This window comes from Loxodonta africana, chromosome 15, assembly GCF_030014295.1.
Source record: "Loxodonta africana isolate mLoxAfr1 chromosome 15, mLoxAfr1.hap2, whole genome shotgun sequence".
In the NCBI taxonomy this organism is placed as follows: Eukaryota; Metazoa; Chordata; class Mammalia; order Proboscidea; family Elephantidae; genus Loxodonta; species Loxodonta africana.
In genome coordinates, this window is record NC_087356.1 from 83,876,892 (window position 1) to 83,898,479 (window position 21,588).

At 45.0% G+C, this 21,588-nt stretch overlaps 1 protein-coding gene across 1 annotated transcript in view; it reads right to left on the reverse strand.

The window, feature by feature from the left end:
* ZBTB16 (zinc finger and BTB domain containing 16) overlaps positions 1-21,588 on the reverse strand; it is a 231,499-nt gene that overhangs the window by 72,453 nt on the left and 137,458 nt on the right. The window contains exon 4 of the mRNA XM_003418200.4: positions 1,780-1,866. Coding sequence (XP_003418248.1) covers positions 1,780-1,866 — 87 coding nt within the window. The remainder of the gene's footprint in view (positions 1-1,779; positions 1,867-21,588) is intronic.

Consider the following 21,588-nt stretch of genomic DNA (forward strand, 5'->3'; position numbering starts at 1 on the left):
TCTGCACATCACTCCCTGTTCTCTGGCCACAATGTTCTCCATGAGGTTCCTCAACTCATCAAGCTCAATCCAGCCTCAGGGAGGGGCAAGTGCTTACCGCCTCTACTCAGACACTCTTCCAGGAGATCCTGGAGTGCTTCCCTCCCTCCCTGCAGGCCACTGCTCAGATATCACCTTCCCAGACCGTCTTATCCAAAAGATGACTTTTCTCCCTATCATTCTCTATCCCTTATCCTGCTTTGTTTTGTCTTACTAGCTCCTATTATAACCTGACATTATATTATACATTTTTTTGCCTATTCTGCCTCCTATTAGAGTCTATGCTCCATGGGGGCTTGGCATGTAGTCTGTCTTGCACATTGTTGTTGTTGTTGTCAGGTGCCGTGGAGTTGGCCTCCAACTCCTGGCCACCCCATGCACAATGGAACAAAACACTGCCTGGTCCTGCTCCATCCTCACGATTGGCTGCAGATCGAACCATTGTGATCCATAGGGTCTTCACTGTTTGATTTTCGAAAGCAGATTGCGAACCCCGTCTTGCGTAGTCTGTCTTAGACCGGAAGCTCCCCTAAACCTGTTCAGCGTCACCGTAACATTCAAGCCTACAGTGGCAGATGTGTGGTGGCTGTGCATGAGGTACACTGGCCAGGAATCAAGTCTACATCTCTTACACGGAAAGTGAGAATTCTACCACTGAAATATGAACGCCTCACATCATAGATGCTATTATATCTTATATGCTCAAACAGTGCCTGGCACATTGCGGGCACTCAATAAATATTTATTAAATTAAATAAGTCCACTACTATTTATTGAGTGTGTACTACCAGTCAAACACTCTGCAAAACACTTCAAATAAAATATCTAATTAATCCTCATGAGTACCCTTATGAGGTAGGTACTATTACTACTCCACTTACTATCAGATAAGGAAACCTAAATTCAAAGAGTTTAAGTAGTAAACAGTAAGTGGCAGAGCCAGGATTACGCCAGGATATCTAAGCTCCTAACAACAAGGCTCTACAACTTTTGCCTCCATAAGTGTACTTGGGCAAGCCACTGTCCTCTCTTTGAGTCTCAGTTTCCTCATCTATAACACAGGCGTAACCTTGTGCTTTACAGGGCTACTGAAAGATTCAAATGAGATCAGGGAAAGCACTGAGAGCAGCGCCTGGCATGTAGTACGCACTCTGTGATGTGACCGTCTGTGATGACAGTGACTCTTGATTACGATGATGACAGGGCCCCACTGACACTGTGCAATCAATACTTTGGAATCAAATAAAGCTATGTCATTGTTCGTTAATGCTGCTCAAATGCATCCTTGTGTACAGATGGATTTCTTTTAGACGATGACTAAACTCTCTCAGAGGAGGGTCAGCCCAGTGTGGCCACATGAGGATTTCAGAGGGTGGGAGAGGATTCCTGGCCATGCATCAAGGCAAGGGGTGCTTAGTAATATGGACTTCCAAAGATCTCAGTAAGAGCATGCCAGAAGCCTTCATGAAGATAAAATCTCATTGGCCTCTTAGAGACACGGACCTTGGCCTAATCCAGGACAGTCTTTCTTACGGGGCAATGGTCACACTTTTAAATTCCTGCTCAGCCAGCACCACAGGCCAGAAGAACTGAACATGGCAGAACCTCTTCCACTTACAGCTCCCTCAGGAGATTACTGGACATCACCTTTGCTAAAAGGAGGGCGACATCGAGATATTTCCTATCCATCCACTGTGACACTGTGGAAAATCTGGAGAATGGAAATCAAAGTCAACTCACCGGTATGAGTCTGCCTGTGTGTCTCCAGCGCATCCTCCTTTGAAAACTGGGCACCGCATTGATCACAGACAAAGGCTTTGGCACCCGCTGAAAGAAAGGGGGGCAGTTACTAGAAGAGTGATAGTCCATTGGGAGGAGGAGTTCCTGGGCCAAGATCAGGCAGGTGAGCACTGGGGGAGGGGCTGGACACCTATAAAGATCCCGAGTCAGGATAACCCATGGCCCAGCAGCCAGTTCAGTCCTTCCTCCAAGACATGACCACCCACCCAATTGAGCTCCAAATGCCCGTTGCCCAGAGAGAAAAAGAAACACAATTGGGACAACCAATATAAACAGAGATGGAGTCTGAATGAGATGTCATAAGAAGAAGGGACATTCTGAAGGGCTAGCTCCAGGTAAGAGGAGCCCCGGTGGCACAGTCGTTAAGTGCTCAGTTGCTAACCAAAAGGTGGGCAGTTCGAACCCACCAGCTGCTCTGCAAGAGAGAGATGTGGTAGTCTGCTTCTGTAAAGATTACAGCCTTGGAAATCCTATGTGGGCAGTTCTGCTCTGTCCTACAGGGTTGCTATAGTTGGAATCTGCTCGACTGCAACGGGCTTTTTTTTTTTTTTTTTGTATTGTTTTAGCTCTAGGTGAGGGACAGAAAGGAGTAAATGATACAAATTAGAGGAAATGTGCCCTGTTGCCTAAATTATATTTTATGGGAAAAGTAGGAAATGCTGACATAAGGGCATCTCTACTTGGATGTCCACATGAAAAAAAAAAAGTTGCTGCTGAGTTGACTCCACCTCATGGCGACCCCATGTGTTTCAGAGCAGAACTGTGCTCTACAGGGTTTTCAGTGGCTGTGGCCTTTCGGAAGTAGGTTGCCAGGGCTTTCTTCTGAGGCGTCTCTGAATAGATTCAAACCACCAAACTTTCGGTTGGTAGCCAAATGCTTAACCATTTACACCACACCCAAGGACTCCTCTGTGGGGATGCCCACAGGGACCTCTAACTCGGTACATCCAAAACCAAACTCACTGTCTACCCCACCACCTCCTGTGTCTGACCTTTTAAAATCCCTGAAGGACTCCCCAGGCCTTTAGGATAAAGCCCAAGCTCCTTGCCATGGCTGACAAAGCACTTCTTGAGGTGCCTCTGCTCATCTTTCCCACTGCATCTCTCACTCCTCACTCCAGCTCCCCAGTCGTCAGCCATCGCGAACTACTGTGGTTACCTAGAGGAGCCCTGGGCTTCCCTGTGGCCAAGCCTCTGCGCACGTGGCCCTCTGCCCCTCACATTCGTTCCTCTCTTCCCTGGCCCCCACAGAGGTATTGCTGTTAGCTGCCCCCGAGTCAGCCCTGACGCACGGTCACCTCACACACAATGGTCATCTCACACACAATGGGGATGCTGTGTCCTCTCCGTGACCGGCTGCGGCTCAGACCACTGTGAGCCACAGAGCTTTCACTGGCTGATTTCTCAGGAGCACATCACCAGGACTTCCTCCCTAGTCTGTCTTAGTCTGGAAGTTCCAATGAAGCCTGTTCAGCATCATAGCAACCCACAAGCCTCCACTAACAGACAGGTGGTGGCTGCTCAGGAGGTGCATTGGCTGGGAACTAAAACTGGGTCTCCCACAAACCCAGCAAAAGGAAGGTGAGAATCCTACCATTGAACCTTCAATGCCTTATTTGCACAGTGTAGCTGCTCCTACTCATCACTTAGGCATCAGCTTTGATTCCTCTTCCTCAAGGCCTCCTGCCCCCCATGCCTGGGTTAGTTAATCCTTCTTTGTGCACCCATAGCACACTGTGTGTCCCAGATCAAAGCACTCACCACACTGTTCATTACAAAGGCCTGGGGACCTGTCCCTATCTCCTACCATACCGTCAGCTCCCTGAAGGAGGGACCTTTCATCTTGTGCACAGCTGCTTCCCCCCACCTGCCACACCGTGGGAAACTATTCCTGTACCTATTTGTGGAATAAACACAGTAAATTCACTGCAATTCAATGTAATAAACTTAATAGAACCACTATTTACAAGGCTCAAAGCAACAATGTCACAATGTCAAGGATGAAACAGGACTTTTGACCACTTGCTAAAAATGTTCAAGGCTCTCATGTGTTAGCCCATCTGGGAGTCAACTGCCACAAGCCTTGGCACTTGTCCTTCAAGATGTCTTCCAGATGTATCTCTTCCCGTGCATTTTGATATTCATCACCATGACCCAGGCCCTCATTGTGCCATGCCTGAAACACTCTAAGATTCAAGGATGGTTTCCACCTGCCAGCACCCTCTGATCATCCCAACAGAGGCAGGTTCAGTGAAGGTCTCTTGTTTCTTCAAACTTCCTTACTCAAGACAATCCAATGGCTCACTATTTATACCAATTCTAAATGCCTCTACTTGGCTTCAAGGTCTTCCATAAGCTGACCCACTTAGCCATCCAAGTCCACAGGTAGGAGTACTCACCAGCCCTCTATGGGCCCTGCTCAACTTTCCCCAAGTCTCTGTGCTTAAACAATGCCCAGCTCCCATTCCTCTGTCTGTCCTAATCCCATCCCATTTTCAAGACCAGGGTATGCCTGCACCAAGTACTCCAGCCCCTACTGCTCTGCCCTCTCCAATCTGCTACTGCACTTGGTTCCTTCGACATGACATACCACTCCTCTAAGTGTGCCAGTGTTTTGGTCTTGCCTTAGAGCTTCTTAAGAGCCAGAACTACTTCTTACACATATACGTAGCCCCTAGTGCTGTTTTTAAACCACCTCAAAATTCCTGAAGCTTTACTGTGTACTGGGCACTATCCTAAGTGTTTGCTGTATATTATCTCATTTAATTCTAACAACAACCTTTTGAAGTATATATTATTAAAAAAAAAATTTAGCATCCTCATTTAGTAGAAGAGAAAACTAAAGCTCAGAGAGGTTAAGTATCCTGCCCAAAGTCACACAGCAGGTAATAATAGAGGTGGATTCAAGCCCAGACAACCTGACTTCAGAGCCTCTGCTCTTTAATCACTCTATCCTTCAGCCTCCCTAGGGTTCCATCTGCAAAGATGTTTCATGTGTAAGAAGGTGGGAGTCTGGGTTTCCCCCCTCCAAATGAAGAGAATCCAATTTACCCATTTTACACATCAGGGATTTGTATAAAATTTGATTAGAAAAAATAATTTCACTGCTTTTTAAAAAGTTTGAAAATTATGCCTTGGAGTACTAGCAAATAAAAAACGCAGCTGCCGTCAAGCTGATTCCGACTCATAGCAATCCTATAGGATAGAGTAGAACTGCCCCACAGGGTTTCCAAGGGGCGCCTGGTGGATTCGAACTGCCGACCTTTCAGTTGGCAGCTGTAACTCTTAACCACTATGCCAACAGGGAATAGAACTCAAAGGAAAAGCTGTACCAGAACAGACTTAAACACCAATAAACAGTTCTTGCCCAGTGGAGAGTATTAGGACCCTGGACTAGCTCTACGGTGTGAGGTCCCCTAAGGGCATGGATCTTGTCTGGCTCACTGACTCCAAAACTGGAAATGGCAAGCAGAATATGCTCTCTAGTAGGTGCTCAGTAAATACTTGTAGACTGACTGAACAAATAAGTGAGAAAATGTCCCAGGAAAGATGTGATATCTCTTTTCCTGAAGAGCTCTAAAAATAAATATTGCCATTTGCCTTCAGATGACTTCAGTTGAGTTCAACCTGGAGGCAGGGAGGTGACCAAGATGACTTCTTGGCATCTCTTCAAGCTGCAGGGCACCCTCGGGCCAAGCACCTGGTAGTGGCTTGTTGAATTTCTAAGATGGGACCAAGAAAACCTTCCATCAATGGGCGGTGGCAAAGCAGTCACAACATGTGTTCACAGAGGGGCAGCCAGGACCATTTTCATCAACTCACACTGGAAACACCAACAGTATCGCAAAGAGCAGAGCTGGCCAGAGCGGTTAAAACGGGGGCTGGATGAAGCCAGAGCTCCCTCACAATTCGAACCCATCCCTGCCACCAGCCCCAAATCATTAGTCATCAATGCTTCTCTGCAGAACTGTGAGGGATCTGATTTTAATTGTATTCTTTTTGGTTCTATCAGTTCTCACAGCTCCCTAAAGGAGAAGATGGAGGGGGGAGGCCTGAGGAGGGGAAGCACAGACTGGGAGGAGGGGTGCCCTGTGGGCTGACCAATAAGCCCCAGCCTGCAATCAAGTGCAAGGCCTGATAGTACTGCTGGCTTCAAAGGGATGCAGGGCAGAGGGTTCTTAGAAAACACCCACCAGTACGGGCTGGAGTAGCTTCTTCCTTCAGTGATGGAGAGGCAGAGAGAAAGGGAGGAGGCAGGTAGGAAATAAGGGGCAGGATGTGTATCATCACACAAGTTCAGATGAAGATAACAACACATCAGCACAAAAGATCTAGCAAAGGATGCTGGCTTGGTTCAAGCCTGACCACATCTGGTTGCCTTCAAAGCCTTCCCCATACCACCCCCACATTGCTGAAGTCACGAAACTGAGCTGAGGACGTGAAAGTTCCCTCTCCTGAGTGACTGGGTTAGAACCCTCATTACGCAGACATTGGCTCCCACCACTGGCCCCCATTCACGGAGCTCCAATATACCCCCCCACTCTCACCCAGACAGACTCTGACTCTCCCCAACTCTTTAGGGTGAGCCAAACCGCAAAGACAGGCAGTTCCACAGAGACGAGAAAGACGAACAAAATCCTCCCTCCCGAGGAGGCTTGTGCCTTTAAATTGTCTCTGTAATAGCTGGCTCAGAGACAGAAATATTTGGCAGCCCTGAAATTAAAAGTGATAAATTTTCTCACCAAGCTTTGATCGATAATAGAGGTCTCATCTGTTAATCAATAAGACAGTCTCTGCCTGTTTACTGTGCGTATGTTGTTCGCTGCTGCCTTCAGTATGATGTCAGGTTTGCATTCAAAGCAACTCAAGCGTGCATAAACCACATGGCTATTCCCAAAATGCATTATGGTGACATCATTCAGTCACTAGTACATCTATAGAGCATCAGTGGTCGGGTGGGTGACGTGAGGGCCATGCCAGCTGAATAGGACAGGTGCATACTGAAGTATCAGCAGCATCCACCCCCCACAGAAATTTTCTGGGCTCAAGGATGACGGTGCTTCACCATCTCCTTCCTACACACATGGGATGTCCTCTGAATCCCTGTTACATATATGCTAGGAGATGGATTACAGCACGTGATCAAAAGAGACGAAACTCCTGCCCTCATGGAGCATACATTCTAGTGAGGAAGTCAGATTTTTAAAAATCAAGGACATATAAAATAGGCCGGGTGGTGATAAGTAATAAGAAGAAAAATAAAGGATACCAAACCCAGTGCCGTCGAGTTGATTTCGACTCATAGCGACCCTACAGGACAGAGTTTCCAAGGAGCGCCTGGCGGATTCAAACTGCTATCCCTTTGGTTAGCAGCTGCAGCACTTAACCACTACGCCACCAGGGTTTCCATAAATAAAGGATAGGGAATGCAAAAAAACAGTTACTGTCAAGTCAGTTCCAACTCATGTCAACCTCATGTGCTGCAGAGTAGAACTGCACACCATAGGGTTTTCAAGGTTGTGACCTTTTGGAAGCAGATCGCCAGGCCTTTCTCCCAAGGTGCCTCTGGGTGGGTTCAAACTGCCAACCTTTCAGTTAGTAATCGAGTGCTTAACTGTTTGCACAACGCAAGGACTCCTTAGGGAAAGCCAGGGGCTGCTAATTTTATACTGGGTAGTCATGGAAGACCTCTCTGAGGAGGTGACATCTGAGTGGAGGACTGAAGGTGAGGGAGTAAAAAGCAATGCTGCTATCTGAGAAAGGCCACTCCAGGGATGAGAGGAGAAGGAAACCAGCTGGCTAGAATGGGGTCAGTGAGGGGAAGAGAGATGAGGTCAGGTAAGGTGACAGGTTGCAAGGAGAGGAGGACAACAGCCGAGAGGGAGAGCAGCAGGAAGCTAGAGTGCACTAGACCCTCGCTATACTTCTCAGCCATTACAAACCAGGGTCAAACAAGGGGAAGAAAAGCAGGACCTAGAGTCAAAAAACCAGTCCCACGTTTGTCTTGGCCACCCATTACTCTGGTCATCACATAAGTCATCCCACCTAGTTGGGCCTATTTCCCAATCTGTAAAATGGGAATCACTGAATCTGTCCACCTCATTTGAGGCTGCTGTGAGGATTGAAGGCAATAATAAATACTAATGAATGTGAAAGTCTTCACTGATCACAAAGTACTCTGTGGCTATAAAAGATCAATTGCTGTTATTGATACCTGAGGAGGCAGTAGTTTGGTTGAGGGCTCAGGGTTCAGGTCAGACACAAAAACCAAAACCCAGTGCCACTGAGTCGATTCTGACTCACAGCAACCCTATAGGGCAGAGTAGAGCTGCCCCATAGAGTTTCCAAGGAGCGCCTGGTGGATTTGAACTGCTGACCCTTTGGTTAGCAGCCGTAGCACTTAACCACTACGCCACCAGGGTTTCCAGTCAGACACAACAGAGTCCAAATCAAAGTAGAGCTGTCACCAGCTGTGACCCTCAGCAAGCTGCCTAACCTCACTGAGCCTGTTCCTCATCTGTAAAATGGGAACAGCAGGGTATGACAAGGTGGATAAAGCACCTGGCCGTGAGTCTGGTGGGTGGGAGACAGAGCCAATAAGTAGCAGCTGCCCTCACCATCTGCCAGGCCCAGGTGATAATTGTTTACAGAAGGCACTCCCGTGTGTAATCAAAGTATGATTGATTTCACTGAAATTCAATGTACGGTTATTTGGGGTCCATTTATCTTATGTAAAGTGACGCTCACACATGTAAAGACACATTTCACTATATACAGACACACACCTTGTCCCTCTAATTTAAAGGTGAGTGATGGTCTTACTAAAGGGAGTGGAAAAATCTGTCAGAGGACCAGTATGTCAATATCAGGAATCATTCACAAACCCAGCTCTTAAGTCTTCCTAGACCCGCCCCCAGAACCCCCCTCTCATGCCCTGTGTACGGGGCTCTTCTCTGCCCTGCCCAGCAGACTGTAAGCACCGTGAGAGCAAGGCTTGTATCAGTCTTGTTCTCTACTGTATCCCCATGTCCTGCATTGTGCCCAGTATGCAGTTTGTGCTCAATAAATGCATGTTAAAACAAATAAGCCCTCAGGCAGCTTCCTCAGAGCACAACTGGCCTGGGAAGGGGGCAGTGGCCACTGCCAGCACTGGCAGGCTGTCCCCTAGGGGGTGGCAGAGTTCTTGCTCTACACACTCTGGGTTCTCTAAAAAAAAAAAAAAGGGTTCTCTACTGCCCTTTTTTTAAAAATTCAAGGACACAGTCCCTGGCTGGAACTCGGGAGTTCAGGGGCGAAGAAAGGAACAATTAGGGAGAGGGGCTGTTTCCTCAGGAACAAGACCTCCCCTTCATCGGCCCATTTGCTCCTGACTCACAGGCCTCACCCCGGCAGACACACAACTCCTTCAGGGCACTGGTGAGCTTCCTTTTCCCAAGAAGACTTTGGGAGGTTGGTGGGTCTGTGGGGTGGCTCCCCACCCCGACCTCAGGCACTGAGCTCATCTAAGACTCACTGAACACGCTTGATAAGAGACAGACAGACAGGTAGTTGGCCGATGGGACAGATTTCCTTGCCCTCTCAGTCTCCCAAGGCTCCTGCAGATGGAGGCTTCAGGATGTTTTACGCATTATACTGTGGGAGCAGGAAGCTCTCTGCCATTTTAAATTCTCCAGACCCCTGCCTCTCTCCTTTCTCTCTACCTTACTGAAGCCTCCAGGTTAGAAAGGGGCTAGAGGAAGGAAGACAAATCAGAGCAGGTTCAGGCTTGGTGAAAAGAAAGGACACAGAAGTCACTGCCCGAAATGAAGCTGGAGCTGGTCTAAGGCCTCCTTGTGTGGGAGCAGCTCTCACTTCCTGCTAAGAATCATCCAGACTTGGAGGAATCAACGGAGGGACTGGCCAAGAGCTTTGAAAAGGATAAAGCTTTAAATGCCCAAGACTCTGGCAACAAAAAAGCTGAAATCCAGTAGAAGCTGTTGTAGGCTCCCCACAACAGCCTCCTGCTCCCGTCAGTACCCCTGGCCTCTCCCCTTTGTGGAAGGATGCAGCCTCCCTCCCTACTTGCCTTCCTGACCACAAATGGGGTTGGGGGGATCCTGAGCCTCTATGAAGGGGATTAGAAGGAATTGAATGCCATTAGGTATGGGGTGGTGTTTCTCTGAAGTACATAAGACAGAAGCCAATGAGAGAAGAAAAAAAAAAAAATTAAAATCCCTCCCTCTCCAACACCACTCCCATTCCCAGCTAAGAAGGAAAAAAAGGAACCACTGCAGGGGAGGGGGGAAAAAAAAACACCTAATGTTTGCCAGCATCTAATGTTGAGTGGTGTCTTTTTTTTTTTTAAATTCCTTGAGATTTTAAAATAAACATCTTGAATGTTCTGATGAGATATGCATGCCTGCTTACATAAGGAAGTACAGCGTGTACCAAAACAGCAGGCCCAAAAAAAGCATAGGCTGTCAGAACAGTGAGTACAGACACAGGGCATTTTACAACAGGCCACGGTGCACAGCTTTATTTACAGTACCTCTTATCAGACGGAGAACAGTACACTGGCTGCCAATTCCAAAGGCCAGCACCGCGTGTTCTTTCACTCAAGGAGATGTGCTCTCCCTGAGAGGAGCTTCAAGGCCTGCTCTCTCCCCAGCTCACTCTCTCACCTTCCTTTATCAACACAACAAAAACTGATAGAGACCCAGCATTCCTGTAAGGTCCACAGGCTTGTGGAAGAAGAAAAAGGGAAAGCAGGTGGGCAGACACAAGTTGACTGGAAAACAACCGACCCTATCGATTGGCTCAGTATATGGTTCAAGGGTAGTATTCCTTCACAACGCAGTGGGACAAAGGTCCTCGGAGCCTGGCTTCACTACAAGATGAGAGAGTGAATGGACTAACGATGCAGGACCCCAGATCAAAGGTAGGATTGAGAAAGCCATCAGGAAAGTCTCCCAGCTCAGCCAACAGAGACATGGGAATTTCCAGGGGTTGAAGGTCAATAGGTTTTCATATCTCTGTAGGTCAGTTTCCCACCAACAGTCTAGTAAGTGGCTGGACACCTCGTATTTGGCTAAATGCCAACTATGTAGAAGAGGAGACCTTGGAATAAGTCAAGAGGAAGTGCTTGAGGCATCTCTATGATTAAGAGAACATTTATTATCTCACCCAATAAATTCTATACTACCAAGAGCTCCATGATACCCTAATGGCATTGGTTTTTACTGGGATCCTAGAGTCCCACTCTCATCTCCACAGAGAAAACAGAGGCTCCACTTTTCCTTTACCCATGCCACTCAATTCTCAGCCCACAGAGGCTTGGAAAGCTCGTTTGTTATTACTTTGAGCATCAGCAGGTAATCCAGCTGACTTAGAAACCCAACCCATGGCCAGTACAAACACATACACTCAATATAAGCTGCACAGTAGAGCACTTAAGAACATGCTCTCTGGAATCAAACACACCTGGGTTCAAATCCTAGCCTTACCATTTCTAGCTACCATTCGGAGCAAGTTAATTGTCTTTTCTGGGCCTGTTTCTTCACCTGTGAAATTGGGCTAATAATGTCTACTTCATAGGGTTGAGTGATGATTAACTAATATACATAAAGCCCTTCACACCATGCTTGGCATACAGTAACTGCTCAACGAATGCTAATTTTCGTTAACGTCAATGTCATCATCATTATCATCATGAACAAATCAGTTTTAGAGGAAATACAATCACAAAGTTCATTAAAGGTGGGGATGGCAAGATTTCAATTTGCTTACTTTTGAACATGTCATCGGGACATCTTAGTCACTAGAAAAGGACATCATTTTTGGTAAAGAAAGGGTCAGCAAAAATAAGGGAAACCCTCAGTGAGATGAAGCGATACAACTGCTGCAGCCATAAACCCAAACATAACAACGATCGTGAAGATGGCAGAGGACTGCGGCAATGTTTTGTTCTGTCCTCCATACAGTCACCATGAGTCAAAGCTGACTCTGCAGCAACAACAACAAAACACAATGTCAGTGTGTGAGACCCATGCAAATATCAATTGTATGCAATAAATATACCACAACATTTTAAAATATTCTTATCACTCCGGCCAAAACACAAAGTGCAAAAGCAAAGCAGATGCCCACTCTGGACATGTCTTCATACAGAGTCTCCCTGGGGAGTGCAGGGTAAGGAAAGGCAGGTGGTATTAATCACTGTGTACCCCAAGACCACTCGATGCAAACCAACAGTACACAAGTAAAGACAGCTCTGCCCTGGGAGAAGATCAAGGTGACGGCACCTCTCTAGTTGCCTCCCATCACTCATGGCCAATTTTTAATGGCATTATCATCTTCCCACTGCCTACCCATAAGAACCAAACACTACAAACCTATTTAATATGAATTATTTTAAATAAAATGCAATTAGGATGGTAAATTTGTTGTAGTTAAAACAACATGAAGTAAGAATACCAATCTGGGGTGAACTTTACCAATGCCTCTAACCCCTTTATTGCCCTGCCAACTTCCATGACTGGGTAATTACGGTATAGAGGTAATCAGTGAAAGAGTCCTAGTGGTGCAGTGGTCAAGCACCTGGCTGCTAACCCAAAGATCAATGGTTGGAACTCACCAGCCACTCTGTGTGACAGTATGCTTCCATAAAGATTATAGCCTTGGTGGAAACCCTATGGGGCAGTTCTACTCTGTCCTATAGGGTCGCTATGAGTCATAATCAACTTGATGGCAATGGGTTTTTGGTTTGGTAATCAGTGCAGTAACACAAACACCTCTCTTCCTATAGGAATGTCAGCCCCGCTAGACTTCTTTCCAGACACACTGCACCAACTTGGAGCTCTCCCCTAGGTTAACGGTCAGGCCCTGTGTGCTGATGTCAGACAGTGGCTAGTGGCCAGGCACAGCTTTTAGGTTCTTCCACTTGTTAGTGGTATAGTCCTGGCATGAACTTTCTAGCCTCACTTTCCTCCTTAAATGAGGTTTATTAATCCTCACTAAATAGTTGAAACAAGAACCTATATCAAGTACCTGGCACACAGCAGGTGGACAAGTCATAGTAGTTACTATGATTACAGGATAATTTCACTTCATCAAGTTGATGAGGTCTGGGAGGTCAGCCCCTGGCCAGAGCCTCCAAGAACTCCAGCCCTTAACATGGCCTGTCCCACAGCTCCTGGAGGAAGGTCCAACTGCAATGAGTAAATGCCCTGGATAGGTGAGACACTACATTCTCTGGGGATCTTATCTGCTGACACTATGCTGTTTGGGATGAGAGAAGGGACCACCCTTGGGTGAGACAGGATGGATAACTGGCTCAAGAAGGGTTCTGTTGGGTCAGAGTACCCAAGCTTTCCTGACGCATCACAAAGAAAAATGGACTAGGAGCCTCGACTGTCACTGGCTGAGGTGTGTGATCTTGTGTGAGTCACTTCATCTCTCCATCTGTAAATGACAAATTATAAACTTAGGACACCCCTAGAGGGGAAGAACTGATACATGGGTACCATGTGAGAGGAGGAAGCTGGAAGCACAAGGCAAAGAAAGGTAAATGTGGTTGTAAAAGGGAGCTGAAACACTCACAATCCCTGGCAATAGGAAGTTCTGGCTTGGGTTCCCCGGTGCAGCCAGCAGATACCTTTAAAGGGGAATACCCTGCTCTCATGGGCAAAATGGAATGGAGTCCAGACGCTGGGAGAATCATTAGCCACAGTCAGAATGAGCCAATGAGGCTGAGCCAGAGGCTGACCCCTTAGCTCCAGGGAACACCTGGGCTCTCAGGTGTTTATAGCTTTGTTTTGTTTGAGAGAGCTGCGCATGCAAATTTAGCATTTGTTTTTTTTTTTTAAGGGACTAGGGATTTTTTTTTAGGGAAAAAAGCCAGGAAAATCAAGAGTGGGGATTTCCACCATGATGTTATGGGACAGCACTTCGATTTCTAACAATTACCTTCCTCCCTGGACCCACCTCTCAGGTAAGAGGTTCAGAATGAAAAAAAAAAAAAAAGGAGTTTCTGCTGGCACCTAGCAGCCTCCAACCTCTATTTGTCACCTGAGCCTCTGGTCTCCTCTCATCCTCAATTACCCAGCTCTTTTCTTTTCCAGAGATTTCTATCACAGGCCCTCGTGTTAAATCTGCATGGGGGATCACTTCCCCCCACCCCACATGCATCCCACTCCCCAATAAGACTCAGGAGTTCTGCCTTGCCAATGGAGAAAAGTAAAACCAGGGTCACCCAGGGGGCAACGTCATCTTCTGGTCTAAATCAAAGCCTTGCCTGCCTCCACAGAATTTCAAGTTGATGCCTGCCACCACCCTGGTTCCCCAGCATCTCTTTGACGCTTCCTCCTATTAAATTAGAGAGGGCAGCCTTCCTCAGCCCTAATGGCATCCCGATCCTTCCTCCCTCACTTCCTTACTGACTGAAGAGTACGCTGAGTCCTCTTACAATGTTCAGGATCTCGCTGGCATCTGTATAGTGATACTGCCCTTACCCATTCTCCTCCCAGAATCCCCGGCTCCCTGCTCCAAGCATCTCGTGCCTCTCCAATTCTACTTCCAACTGACTCTGTGAGTGTGTGTGTACGTATGTGTTTTGTTTATAAGTTAAAGTAACCTTTGATAACCATATTTCAGCCAAGGCAAAGGAACAAGGCATTCCAGAGCTCCTAATGTGGGCACAGGTGTGATAACCTGATAACCATTGCACTCATCAAGAAACTAGTTCGCAGGGCTTTGTAGAGAAATACCTGTTGATTCTTCCCTTGGCTATGAGCTGTACAAGCCCTGCAGATGGAAGCTTCTCTTCTTCTGGGAACTCTGCCAGGAAGAGGGAACCACAGCCCTGCTAGACAACCAGCCCGGGCAGCCAGGGTTAGTCTGCACAGGAGCCTCATCATCCAAGCCAGCCCCTTGCTATGCTCCCATCCCAGATGGTTTAGTGCAAAGTACCTGGGTTTTGATGTTGATGGATCTGAGATTCCAGCTCAGTTACTCACTAGCTACCTGGAGAGTATTAGCAATTTAACTTCTTTTTATTTTTTTTTTAAGCCTTGGTTTCCTCACCTGTTAAAAAGGTGATCCCTCCTACCCTACAAGCAGAATTTCGAAGTTGCACAGATTCAGGGGGCACCACTCAGACATGGGGCCACGAGCTTGTTGGGATGTTTAAATGAGATGATGCATGTGAAGGTACCTAGCACCATACCTGGCACTCAGCAGGTGCACGGTAACTCTTCATTTGCTTCCCTCCCCAGGACCCTAGGGGTCCAGCAATGGCTGCCCTTCAATGAGGGGCAATAATGCTGCTGCCACAGCTATTGACAATAATGATAAGCACATTAATAAACTAATTTATAGACTATGTATTATGAGACAAGCATGGCACTACCTCCTTTACATGCAATACACCATTTCATTCTCCTCACAACTCTAAGATTGTCCCCATTTTACAGATGTGAAAACAGGTTTAAAAAGCCTAGTTAACTCGCCCAAGATCTCATTGCTAGTAAGTGTCAGAACTGAGATTCAAGTCTTATAAGGAGAAAAAGAAACCTCAATGGGGGTGGCAGCATGCGAAGCCCACCTAGCCACAAGTGCCTTTGATTACATCACAGGTTAAGGAATGAGAAGTTCCTTTGAAGGCAAGGAGGAAAAGGTCTCTAACAGCAGTGCTCGGGGCCTGGGCTATTGGGCCTGGGCTATTCTCCACAGGCTGGCTCATGCCTTGGAGGTAAGGTAAGGCCACTCTCCTCAGTTCATACGCTCTACTCGGGGCACTTTCCCCATTAAGAGCAGCCCTTACCTCCTGGTCTAGGAATGTAATACCTCTGTCACAGACAGCCTGGACTGGGAGCCAACAGCACCCAGGTCTAGACCTGGATCTGCTGCAGACTCAATATATTCTAGGATCTGATTTTTCTTAGCTTCAGTTTATCCATCTATAAAATGGGCATCAGATTCCCGGGCCCTCACTGCCACCTCAAGCCACTGTGGAGAGGAATGAGTTCAAACACATGAAAATGTGCAGGGCTTTACAGAGGAAAAGGTACAAATGATCTTCAAAAGTGACCCAATACAAGGACACTATATAACGATTGAAGGGACAATACACCAAGAAGATATAACCAGATTAAATATTTATGCACCCAGTGACAGAACTGCAAAATACATAAAATAAACTTTATCAACATTGAAAAGTGAGATAGACAGCTCCACAATAGTAGCAGGAGACTTCAACACATCACTTTCAGTGAAGAACAGGACATCCAGAAAGAAGCTCAATAAACACAGAGAAGATTTAAATGCCACAATCAACCAACTTGACCTCGTAGACATATACAGAACACTCCATCCAACAGCAACCAAGTATACTTTCTTTTCTAGTGCACATGGAACATTCTCTAGAATAGACCACATATTAAGTTATAAAGCAAGCCTTAGCCAAATCCAAAACACTGAAATATTACGAAGCATCTTCTCTGACCATAAGGCCATAAAAGTAGAAATCAATAACAGGAAAAGCAGGGAAAAGAAATCAAACACTTGGAAACTGAACAATACCCTCCTCAAAAAAGACTGGATTAGAGAAGACATTAAGGATGGAATAACGAAATTCAGAGAATCCAATGAGAGTGAAAACACTTCCTATCAGAACCTTTGGGGCACAGCAAAAGCAGTGCTCAGAGGCCAATTTATATCAATAAATGCACACATCCAAAAAGAAGAAAGGGCCAAAATCAAAGAACTATCCCTACAACTTGAACAAATAGAAAGAGAGCAACAAAAGAAACCCTCAGGCACCGGAAGAAAACAAATAATAAAAATTAGGGCTGAACTAAATGAATTAGAGAACAGAAAAACAACTGAAAGAATTAATAAGACCAAAAGCTCGTTTTTTGAAAAACTCAACAAAATTGATAAACCATTGGCCAAACTGACAAAAGAAAAACAGGAGAGGAAGCAAATAACCCGAATAAGAAATAAGAGGGGCGATACTACAACAGACCCAACTGAAATGAAAAGAACCATATCAGATTACCATGAAAAACTATACTCAAACAAATTTGAAAACCTAGAAGAAATGGATGAATTCCTAGAAACACACTACCTACCTAAACTAACACAAACAGAGGTAGAACAACTAAATAGACCCATAACAAAAGAAGAGATTGAAAAAGTAATCAAAAAACTCCCAAAAAAAAAAGCCCTGGTCCGGATGGCTTCACTGCAGAGTTCTAACGAACTTTCAGAGAAGAGTTAACACCACTACTACTAAAGGTGTTTCAGAGCATAGAAAAGGACTGAATACTCCCAAACTCATTCTATGAAGCCACCACATCCCTGATACCAAAACCAGGTAAAGACACCACAAGAAAAGAAAATTATAGACGTATATCCCTCATGAATGTAGATACAAAAATCCTCAACAAAATTCTAGCCAATAGAATTCAACAACATATCAAAAAAATAATTCACCATGACCAAGTGGGATTCATACCAGGTATGCAGGGATGGTTCAACATTAGAAAAACAATTAATGTAATCCACCACATAAATAAAACAAAAGACAAGACTCACATGATTTTATCAATTGATGCAGAAAAGGCATTTGACAAAGTTCAACACTCATTCATGATAAAAACTCTCAGCAAAATAGGAATAGAAGGAAAATTTCTCAACATAATAAAGGGCATTTATACAAAGCCAACAGCCAACATCACCCTAAATAGAGAGAGCCTGAAAACATTCCCATTGATATCAGGAACCAGACAAGGATGCCCTTTATCACCACTCTTATTCAACATTGTGCTGGAAGTCCTAGCCAGAGCAATCAGGCTAGATAAAGAAATAAAGGGCATCCAGATTGGCAAGATAGAAGTAAAAGTATCTCTATTTGCAGATGACATGATCTTATACACAGAAAACCCTAAGGAATCCTCCAGAAAACTATTGAAACTAATAGCAGAGTTCAGCAGAGTATTGGGATACAAGATAAACATACACACACAAAAAAAAATCAGTTGGATTCCTCTACTCCAACAAGAAGAACATCGAAGAGGAAATCACCAAATCAATGCCATTTACAGTAGCCCCCAAGAAGATAAAATACTTAGGAATAAATCTTACCAGAGATGTAAACGACTTATACAAAGAAAACTACAGTACACTTCTGCAAGAAACCAAAAGCTACTTACATAAGTGGAAAAATATACCTTGCTCATGGATAGGAAGACTTAACATTATAAAAATGTCTATTCTACCAAAAGCTATCTATACATTTAATGCAATTCCAATCCAAATCCCAAGGACATTCTTTAATGAGATGGAAAAACAAATCACCAATTTCATATGGAAGGGAAAGAGGCCCTGGATAAATAAGACATTACTGAAAAAGAAGAAGTACATCGGAGGCCTTACTTTACCTGATTTTAGAACCTATTATACCGCCACAGTAGTCAAAACAGCCTGGTACCGGTATAACAACAGATACATGGACCAATGGAACAGAATTGAGAATCCAGACATAAATCCATCCACATATGACAAAGGCCCCAAAACAGTTAAATGGGGAAAAGACAGTCTTTTTAACAAACGGTGCTGGCATAACTGGATATCCATCTGCGAAAAAATGAAACAAGACCCATACCTCACTCCATGCACAAAAACTAACTCAAAATGCATCAAAGACCTAAATATAAATTCTAAAACGATAAAGATCATGGAAGAAAAAATAGGGACAATGTTAGGAGCCCTAATACATGGCATAAAGAGTACAGAAAACATCATAAAAGAACGTAGAAGAAAAACTAGATAACTGGGAGCTCCTAAAAATCAAACACCCGTGCTCATCCAAAGACTTCACCAAAAGAGTAAAAAGACCACCTACAGACTGGGAAAAAGTTTTTAGCCATGACATTTCTGATCAGCACCTGATCTCTAAAATCTACATGATACCGCAAAAACTCAACTGCAAAAAGACAAATAACCCAATTGAAAAATGGGCTAAAGACCTGAATAGACACTTCACTAAAGAAGACATTCAGGTAGCTAACAGATATATGAGGAAATGCTCTTGATCATTAGCCATTAGAGAAATGCAGATCAAAACTACAATGAGATTTCATCTCACTCCAACAAGGCTGGCATTAATAAAAATAAAAAAAAAAAATAATAAATGTTGGAGAGGCTCTGGAGAGACTGGAACACTTCTACACTGCTGGTGGGAATGTAAAATGGTACAACCACTTTGGAAATCGATTTGGCGCTTCCTTAAAAAGCTAGAAATAGAACTACCATATGATCCAGCAATCCCACTCCTTGGAATATACCCTAGAGAAATAAGAGCCTTTACACGAACAGATATATGCACACCCATGTTCATTGCAGCACGGTTTACAATAGCAAAAACATGGAAGTAACCAAGGTGCCCATCAACGGATGAATGGACAAATTATGGCATATTCACACAATGGAATACTACACATCGATAAAGAACAGTGAAGAATCTGTGAAACATTTCATAACGTGGAGGAACCTGGGAGGCATTATGCTGAGTGAAATTAATCAGTTGCAAAAGGACAAATATTATATAAGACCGCTATTATAAGAACTTGAGAAATAGTTTAAACTGAGAAGAAAATATTCTTTTGTGGTTACGAGAGCGGGGAGGGAGGGAGGGTGGGCGAGGGGTATTCACTAATTAGGTAGTAGATAAGAACTACTTTAGGTGAAGGGAAATACAGCACACAATACAGGGGAGGTCAGCACAATTGGACTAAACCAAAAGCAGTTTGCTGAATAAACTGAATGCTTCGAAGGCTAGCGTAGCAGGGTCAGGGGTCTGAGGACCATGGTTTCAGGGGACATCTAAGTCAACTGGCATAATAAAATCTATTAAGAAAACATTCTGCATTCCACTTTGAAGAGTGGCAGCTGGGGTCTTAAACGCTAGCAAGCAGCCATCTAAGATGCATCAATCGGTCTCAACTCACCTGGATCAAAAGAGAATGAAGAACACCAAGGACACGAGGTGATTACAAGCCCAAGAGACAGAAAGGGCCACATGAACCAGCGACTACATCATCCTGAGACTAGAAGAACTAGACGGTGCTCGGCTACAACCGATGACTGCCCTGACAGGGAATACAACAGAGAACCCCTGAGGGAGCAGGAGAGCATTGGTATGCAGACCCCAAATTCTCAGAAGACCAGACTTAACGGTCTGACTGAGACTGGAAGGACCCCAGTGGTCATGGTCCCCAGACCTTCTGTTGCCCCAGGACAGGGGCCATTCCCGAGGCCAGCTCTTCAGACATGGATTGGACTGGACAGTGGGTTGGGGGGGGCGGGGATGCTGGTGAGGAGTGAGCTTCTTGGATCAGGTGGACGCTTGGGACTATGTTGGCATCTCCTGCCTGGAAGGGAGATGAGAGGGTGGAGGGAAGGGGTTAGAAGCTGGCGAAAAGGACATGAAAAGAGAGAGTGGAGGGAGAGAACAGGCTGTCTTATTAGGGGGAGAATAATTGGGAGTGTGTAGCAAGGTGTATATGGGTTTTTGTGTGACAGACTGACTTGATTTGTAAACTTTCACTTAAAGCATAATAAAAATTATTAAAAAAAAAAAAAAGTGACCCAATATGAGGAGTGAGCTTCTTGGCTCAAGCAGGCACATGAGACTATGTGGGCAACTCCTGTCTGGAGGGGAAATGAGAAGGCGGAGGGGGGCAAGAGTTGGCTGAGTGGACATGGGGAATACAGGGTGGAGAGGAGGAGTATACTGTACCATTAGGGGGAGAGCAACTAGGAGTACATAGCAAGGTGTGTACAACTTTTTGTATGAGAGACTGACTTGATTTGTAAACTTTAACCTAAAGCACAATCAATAAAAAGAAATAAATTCTTACAAAAAAAAAAAAAGTGACTCAATAAAACCCTAATGAAGCCTATTTCTCAATGACTGACTCCCTTCTCAAGCAAGATGTTCTATCATAAAAGCAAGCAATTGTATCCACTTTAAATAGAAAAATGGACGCTCACATGGATGAATGACAGCAAACTACAAAGACAAATAGGTAAGATCTTTTTGGTTGACCTTCAGTTACCCAAGAGTTCCTTTATTACCCCTTCCCTGTGCGTCCTCGTTAATCGAGGCTTTACAGAGCAGACACTCCTTGGCTGTGAGGGTCTCGTTCCCTTCCCCACCCCTCTCTGCATGTGTTCCTTATAACCTGTCCTTTACTCACTGACCAAAATGGACACCCCTCCTCCCGAAACAGGAGGTAACTGAACTAATTTTGGATTGAACATGTAAATTTTAGGTCTAGTACCTATCCTAGATTCCAGGGTTGTCATTTACTTTAAGTTCATTCACACACATACACACACACAATCATTTCAGGAGCCCTTGGAGAGGGTCTTCAAACCGAGGAAGAAGCAACCAGTCCATTGTTCACACCCACTTTTTTTTGTAAGAATTTATTTTTTGTTGTTGTTGAGAATATACACAACAAAACGGATACGAATTCCGCAGTTTCTACACATACAGTTCAATGACATTGATTACATTCTTCAAGTTGCACAACCATTCTCACCCTCCTTTTCCAAACTATTCTTCCCTCATTAACATAAAGTCACTGCCCCCTAAATCCCTATCTAATCTTTTGAGTTGCTGTTGTCAATTTGATCACATACAGATAGTTATTAAAAGAGCACAACGCTCAAGGTAGACGTTCTTTACCAGTTAAGATAAACTAC